The sequence below is a fragment of the Cebus imitator genome, unplaced genomic scaffold (genome assembly GCF_001604975.1).
Source record: "Cebus imitator isolate Cc_AM_T3 unplaced genomic scaffold, Cebus_imitator-1.0 Scaffold134, whole genome shotgun sequence".
NCBI lineage: Eukaryota > Metazoa > Chordata > Mammalia > Primates > Cebidae > Cebus > Cebus imitator.
This window is the reverse complement of record NW_016107449.1, coordinates 4087523-4095803: the sequence shown is the minus strand read 5'-3', so window position 1 is coordinate 4095803 and position 8281 is coordinate 4087523. Positions and strand designations below refer to the sequence as shown.

General features: G+C 39.6%; 1 protein-coding gene across 9 annotated transcripts in view; it reads left to right on the top strand.

The window, feature by feature from the left end:
- KIZ (kizuna centrosomal protein) overlaps positions 1–8281 on the top strand; it is a 110917-nt gene that overhangs the window by 78994 nt on the left and 23642 nt on the right. For all 9 annotated transcript variants that reach the window (XM_037743087.1, XM_017541491.2, XM_017541487.2 and 6 more), the window contains one exon: positions 250–315. In XM_037743087.1, coding sequence (XP_037599015.1) covers positions 250–315 — 66 coding nt within the window. The remainder of the gene's footprint in view (positions 1–249; positions 316–8281) is intronic.

The window sequence follows — 8281 nt, the reverse complement described above, 5'->3', positions numbered from 1 at the left end:
AAAAAAAAAAAAAAAGAAAAAAAAGAAAGCAACATAGAGTACCTTAATTTAATTTTATTTTTAAATTTTCATTTATGAGATACCTTAATTTTAGAATAGGTTTCCTTTTAAGAACAGTAATAATTTCAAACAAGAAATACATTAACAACAACAAAAAAAGTGAACATAAAAGGAATGGCAGTTAAACATCCAAAGGATCTATTTCTTAACTTTGAAATATATTTTTATTACTATACATTCAATTTTTAGAAGTTTCAAGTGGCTGTGGAGACAAGAGCAAGAAAGAAAATGTGGCTGCAGATATCCCAATCACAGGTAAAGCCATGGCTGTATAAGAGTTTCAAACACAGAATTTAGCATTTTTATATAATCAGAACATTTTTGGTTAGTGGTTTTTGGACCCCACTAAGAGCAAGTATATTCAGCTACTGCATGCTGGAGCAGGAGATTAATCATAAGGGCAGAACGTAAATGCTTATGTTAACATAAACTAAGGTGGAAAATCACCGTGTCTATTGAATTCTTCCTCACCATGTTATATATTTACATCTGTAACATCCTCCAGCATGCACCCTTTCAGCACCTGCGTCTGTGTGAAAAGGTCCATCTCCCTGGGGAACACCCAGTCATTACATAGCAAACTATAGATGTGTCTGATTTTATTCTTTTTTTTCCTGTTGTAATTGAATATGTATATTAAAATAAGAGCAGGAAATTTTTTTTTAAATGCCAGATAGGAAGCTTGCGTTTGCCTCAGTTACAAAGCCTGTCTGATAATTTAAAAATTGTACCAATCAGCCTTCATCAAGACCTATTAAGATTTCTGCACATGTATTAGGCTTTTTAAGGTGGAATCTGAATGATATCATTATTTTTTTTCTTTTTAGAATAGCAACAGCAGCAATTAGTATTCTGTACAGAGTTCTATTTGTCATACATCTGAATTTACTAGTACCTTATTTTGTAAAGTGGTGTACTACTTCATTATAAATTCAAAGGTCTGACTTTAAATATTTATACAAGTAAATACACCATTGCACCAAGGTACTGAGGCATGCATCTGCATATGTGGTAGTTTTGTTTTTGTTTATAAGCAGAAAAGAATGACTTGCTTTTATGGCAGTGCAGTTCCTGGCATGATGATTAATTTTTTAAACTCATGTTTCTGTGATGAACTCTGGTTTTGAAAATGGAGTTTATGGTGGAACAATTATTGTATATATTATGCATCCAGATAATATTTCACTCCAAAATGCAGGTGTTTTTTTATAATTTTAAACATTTTCCCCAATGCTGTGTTTATTGTGTTTTTAGTTTTCATTTTCAGAAAAATCTGGTATGGTTCCCTGTTATTTTTATTAATAGAAATATAGATGATCCCAAACTACAGATAACCAAGAAGTCATTTGGATGCTTTTCCCTTGCATTTACTTTTGGATGCAGAAGTATCTAATGGCCTTTGAATTTATTTCAGTTAAAATTATAAAAGCTTATTGAGGCGAAACCAGGAAATGACCTAGTTGTTCATTCTTTCTTCTCTTTTCACTGTTCTTTATAATCATCCCTTGCTGGGAGTAGTTGACTCTCCCCAAAGGTAATGCAAATGTATTTTCTCATAGACTTTCTTTATAAGAAAACCGATAGTTAAGTACCAGGGTTTCAAATCCTCCATTATGCAGAAAGATGTGCAATATGCCTAGAAGCAACCTGGCTATTTGCCATTAAGATTTTAAAAGAAATTGTAATTCTAACAACCTGCTATTGATTAATCAATAGTTGGCAGTTTTTAAAAAATGCATTGTGCCTATTTTGTGCCAAAATATTAGACATAAAGAAAACCTTTGGAAATTAAAAAAAAAAAGCTTAGCAAAGCCGTATACTTTGTTAAAGTGTTGCTGTTCTGTCCTTGCCAGTGCACTCTCCCCACCCAGGGACCTCCCATGAAATTCATGTTTGAGGGCCTCATGCACCTTGGCACTACTAATACAGTTGCTTTGTCCATCATTGTGGCTACTTTGTTCTCTAAGTTCTTGACTATCATCCCTTTATTAAATGTTTGTGACTTTGTCATAACTATTTGGGAGATTTGGCTTTTGGTAGAGTAAAGCAAGTACGTAGTTTAAGATAGAGTCTGCCTGCCTCTTTATAATAGTTCTGTTGGGGTTTCCTGTTTGTGTGGGTGCATGCTGGTTGTGTATGTATGGGCTGCATTCCTTCTAGAATATTCCAAAGAAAAGAAATGTTGCTGGGGGTTGAGGAAATGTAGCAATTGGGCTGGGGCTTTGGAACGAGCCATCATTGTCAGCTCTTTTACTCCTTGCTGTTTCTCCACCCTCTCTGAGCCTCTGTATTGGGAAAGCAGACATACCGCCCAATAGAATTATCTTAAAGTTTCAATGAAATCATTTGTGAAAGTGCCAAGCAGATACTAGACAGTCAGTTTTATCTGTGATGTATAATAATATTCATGTGAACATTGTTAGAGTTCTTGGTCTTCTGTGCTGGCGCCCACAATCCCCAGCATTTCCATACCAGCTATGAGGAGCCTCACAAAGCAAACTGAAAGAGGAACAGAAGTAGAGAGAATGAGGGTGCAGCATGACAGAAGTGCCGTCCCGAGATGAACCCCCAGAAGAGTGGACACTTCCAGTCTGTTCTTGTGGACCTGCATACCTTCCCTGAGTTGTGGTAACCACTTGGGACCAGGACCCACACAAGCACAGTGCTGCTGCAATACCTGCAAGACGGTACTTCCCGATGGTCCTGCTGTGTTAGTTTCTGCAAGAAATTGCTACTTGAGAACACAATTGAGATTCAAATCCAGAAGGATGTTTACGTTATCAAAAAGGAATCTCAAGGAGAGTTTGATGATACTTTTCCAACTTCCACTTAGTCCCATGCGGAAATCGGTTGAGAAAAATCCCAAACAGCTGCCGAAGTACTCCTGAAGATCTCATTAGTCAAGGCCCAGGCATCTCTGCCTGGGAGTGCCCCTGTGTCCTTAGTAACCCCATGCACTCACAGTGGAAGACGTTGTAGGGTACCAGCTGGCAAACCTCCCCTGATGTGTGTGCTGCCCCACAAGTATTGATGAGCTAATGCAGCATTTCCCAAAATGTGTTCTTTGCAATGCTCCACTCAGAAAATACATCAATTAACACATATTTTGTTGTCAAGCCCTGTGTGATCCTTCTCTCTCTCTGCAGTATGCATAATGCATAGAAGCATAGTGAAGACTCAGAAAACTTTCAGCAAAGGAATTGTTTAAAAGTGTGATCCTAGAGTTTGAGATAACTTATTTTTTTGAAAATGGAATTCTTCCTAACATCCAACAGAATTAATGATCTGTGGAGCATGCTTTGTAAAATATACACACATATATGTGGAACACTTTTTAAAGCAGTGAGTCCAGTGGGGGCACCAGTTTTCTCAATACACGAAAATTATCTTCAACATTTTCCTGTGGTTTCATTTTGTGGGAAGCTCCTTTGTGGGTGAGATTGCTTTGTAATGAGATTTGGGGCTACTTTAGTGTAACTATACCCAGATGTTATGACTGACAGCTACTTGTTACTGTTTTTCCTTGAATTGACGAGGAGGTTACAGTAGTAACTAAAGGTGCCCAGAGGTACTGTTCTTCAGTGTGGGGTCCTTCTGTGTGGCTTTACTTGCTTTTTAGCCATTTCAGAAGATGTATAAGAGAAGACGTGGCTGGGGTGAAATCTGGGAAGTCACAGGAGGTTGGGGGTGGGAAGCTGTGAAGCCATACCATTATCAGAATGAGGGGGTCCTGGGGATGTTTAACCTGGGAAGTGCACAGTAGCTCTTTAAATATTTGAGGAGCTGCCATATACCAGGCAGAATATTTATTGAGCTTAATTATAGAGAGTAGCTCAGTAACAAAACAACTTTCTAGCTCTTCATTTCAGCAAAACCAAGATCAGTACCTTCCAGGTGTGAGTGCTTAAACCATGACAGGAACCATGACTTTTTTTTTTGAGACAGGGTCAGGGTTTTGCTCTGTTGCCCAGGTTGGAGTGTACTGGTGTGATCACAGCTCATTGCGGCCTCCATCTCCTGGGCTCAAGTGATCTTCCTTCCTCAGCCTCCCAAGTAGCTGGGATTGCAGGCATGAACTACCATGCCTGGCTAATTTTTGTATTTTTTATAGAGATGGGATTTCACCAGTCTGGTCTCGAACTTCCGCTCAAGCAGTCCGCCTGCTTTGGCCTCCCCAAATTCTGGGATTATAGGTGTGAGCTACCTTGCCTGGCCCTGTGACTTGCTAAAAGAGGCATTTTGGAAGGAATTCTTGTTTCTGTGACCCCTGACATCCCTTCTAATGCCAAGGGACTGTGCTTCTGACTCTGTGCTAAATGGAATACAGTGTGGCAGCATTCTCGTATCTTCATTTCCTTTCTCATTTGCTCATCACCCCAAATGGAGGTTATCTTGGCTGAGGGGCTCCTCCTTAAAGAGTCAGCTATCACTTTGAAGACATCTGCCTTGTTAATCATTATTATGGAGCATGCGAGTTTTCTGTGTTGAGATTTACATAGAAACTCTCCTGGACACACACTGCTGCCCCAACTACACACACAAAGTCAATATTCCATAGCCTGTATGATCTGTTGTTGCGAATATAATCTACCTCTTTTGTTAGTCTAGTTGTTGCTTACTAAAGAATCTGGTGGAAATCAAAGGTGAATTTGTACATCTCTAAATGTATGGTTTTCTGTATATAATAAGTAGTATATAATTAGATGTATTGATATGATATATATTAGTTATATGTTATATATAATCATATATAAAATCCTTAATTGTATTAGTTAATATAATTAATACTTTTACGTGGGCTGAATCCTGGGATACCAGGGACTACAAAAGATGGGATCCCTGCCCTCACTAAGCCTCCCTCATCTCTAACCTTCACAGCAGTCCTATAGGGTAAACATTAGCACTGACCCTACAAGTGCTCAAATAAACTTAGAAAAGTGTCTGCTCGAGGCCGTGTAGCTAGTGTGTTAGATTTTGTATTGAACTCAGACTTTGGGATTTGGGTCCCTGAACTTCTTCCATTTCACTGCCCTACCTCTTTTATTTATTTATTTATTTATTTATTTATTTATTTATATTTTTTTAGACAGCCTCACCCTATCACGCAGACTGGATTGTGGTGGCATGATCTCGGCTCACTGCAACCTCTGCCTCCTGGGTTTAAGCAATTCTCATGCGGCAGCCTCCTGAGTAGCTGGAATTACAGGTGTGTTCCACCATGCCTGGCTAATTTTGTATTCTTGGCAGAGATGGTTTTGCTCTGTTGGCCAGGCTGGTCTCAAACTCCTGGCCTCAAGAGATCCACCCACCTTGGCCTCCCAAAGTGCTGGGATTACAGGCATGAGCCACCATGCCTGGCCTACCCTGCCTCTTTTATTTTACCAAAAAGACAACTGCATCAGGATATCAGGATCAATTAAACATCCGTGTACATTATAACAGAAGATGAGCATTGCAAGGCTGCTTCTGAGAGTAATGATAAAGATTGCCTTTTTTTTCTCTTGGGTTAGGCCTGGAGAGGTGGGCAGCTTGCAAGGATTTTCAAATGCAGCTTCTCCCAAGAGGAATGCCTTTTATAAAGTAGGGCAAACCTGAGCCCAGCTGGGCTGTTGGGAAGTCAGTTTCCTGAAGCACTCAGACCATGAGGAAAGTGATACTTATCTAGATTGGGAGAGAAAGTCTGTCTTTTGAACTACTTAGGCCTCCAAAGTGAAAATTCCCCACATTGACAATTTTGTTTGTATTCACACTAAAATTTACCTTTCAGCATTAAGTGAGTTTTAGTTTCAGCAGATGATGCAGCTATGCTAAATGTCATAAAAATTCAGCACCTAGCACAGTATCTGGCGCAGAGTGGGCACTTAATTTGTCAAATGAATAAAAATATGGATATTAAGGAATTTTCTTAAATGCTTGTTGATTCAGGACAGAATGCTCTCTCTTTCCATCATTCACTCCACCAATACTTTTCCCACCCCACATGCCCATCCTGGCAAAACTAGTCTCCTTAAGCTCCATGTGAAAAGGGCTCTCAGCTTTTATCTCAAGAAGATTAAGCCTCTAAGAATGTCCATTCAGCCTCTCATTCTTTTGACACCAATTCTGTTGGTCAAGCTGTGTTGAAAGTAGTTCCCTGACTGTGCCATTCCTCATGGATATTCTTTGGCAAGCTGAAATATGCAAGGTAATGCTGAGACATCCATTTAGAATCTTTCCAGGAGGTCAGCATAGATTTAGAGGGTGCCACTTGGAGTTCTAGGCAGTACTTCTCAAAACATGATTGCTTGAGTTTGACGTCAATTTGGAAAGGGGCTGGAAAGATATAAGTGGCTGGGTTGTCACTGGTGACTGTATTTATCCTGAGAGGAAAGCACAGTGGTATAACACCGCAAGTACTGAGGCTTTACCAAGAATGTGCTTCACCTGTCCTGTCCCAGAAGCACTTCCCTAACAAGAATCAGTCAAAGCATGTTACCCGTCGTCCCTGAGACAGGGAAGCCAGGCTTTTATAAAACCAGAGGAATGCACCATATGTTGCTGGATTGTCCATTGAAAGTCCACGTGGCCGTTTCTCTACCAGAGGTCAGCCTGCTGGGGCTTCACCCACGGTGCCTGCTGCCTGCTACCTGCAGTAGCGAAACATTCCTCATTATATTGCAGGGCAGTGCTGTTTATTTAACGTGGTCATTAAAGGATAAAAGGTACCTTTCTAAAGGGTCTTCCTGACTGGATGCTTCTACATTCAAGGAGATGAACTCATAAATGCCAAGAGAAATTCTCCCCAGTGGTTCATTGTAGAATCCCATGTAGAGTTTTAGAGCATACCCGTGCCCCAGCCATACCCTTGGCAAACTATTTCTGTACCTCTGGGGGTGGGACCCAGGCATAACTACTTTATAACACATCCAGGTGAATTCTTAGGTTTGAGAACTGTGGAGCTGGGGTCCTGGTTCAGAAGAGCCCTTGTAGGGTCCTGTTGTGGAGCTCCCTCATTTTACATAGGAGACTAAGAGAGAAATGAAATCCAGCTTTAAATATTTTAATAAATCGGGGATTGGAGTGTATTATTTTCCTAGGGCTGTTAGAACAAAGTATCACAAACTTAAAACAATAGAAATGCACTCTTTCACAGTTGTGAGAGCTAGAAGTCTGAAATCCAGGTGTCAGCAGAGCTCTTGCCTCTGAATATGCTAGCTGGTGGCTCCTGGCTTGTGGGAGTATAAGCCCCATCTCTGCCTTTGTCTTCACTTGGCCTTCTCTTCTGTGTCTCTGTGTCTGCTCTTCTTCTTAAAAGGACACCAGAAGTTGGACTGAGGGCCCACTGTAAATACAGAATTATTTCATCTCGAGAACCTTTATTAATATATGTGTAAAGAACCTATTTCCAAATAAGGTCACATTCTGACGTTCTGGGAGGCCATGAGTTTGTCGGGTTGAGGGGAACAGCACTATTTAACTACAGGGAATACGGACTTCTTCATATTTTACATTTTTAGCATCCAGTTCATCTTGTACAGTAATTATTCTGGAACCTACTATAAATAATGGTAAAGATAATATTGTCATTATTTCTAATTTCTCTCATTAAATAATTAAGTACAAATGGCTAAAAAATACTGTTTTTTAAAAAGCTATTTAATTATATCAATAAAATACAGCTTTTTGATTAAGATTACTCAAGCTTTGAAAAGTCAAAGGTTTCATGAGGTTGAGAGTTGAAAATTCGCCTCTCATGACTGAACAGTGTTAAATGGCCAGCACTGTGGTTGTGTATGTAGGAAGTAATACCAGCAAAAGTGTTTCAGCTCATTTGGGGAATGTTGGTTAAAGGTCAGTTTCAAGTCTGAAATTTGTTTTCAGGTTTAATTGTTAAGTGCCCCATAGAAATTAATTTGTAATATAGATCTCTGTTTTCTGAAGCAGCCCCAGGCAACCCGTGTGATTTAGGCTGGTTTCTTCTCGTGCATCAGCCCTCTTCCTAGGAGTACAGAGAACAGCCTTGGCAATAGAATTTGCAGGTCCAGGTCTACTGGTGGAGTGGAGTTTGTTGCAGAAAGTCTGGATGTGAAAAGTGATTCTTGTTATGGACCCAAATTTGTGTATCTTCCTGCCTTTTTAAAAAAAATTCCTAAATATAGATGACTTTTCTATATTTTGAGAATTGCAAAAGCAACCATATCTTATTTTCTCTCTCTCTCTTTTTTTTTTTTTTTTTTTTTTT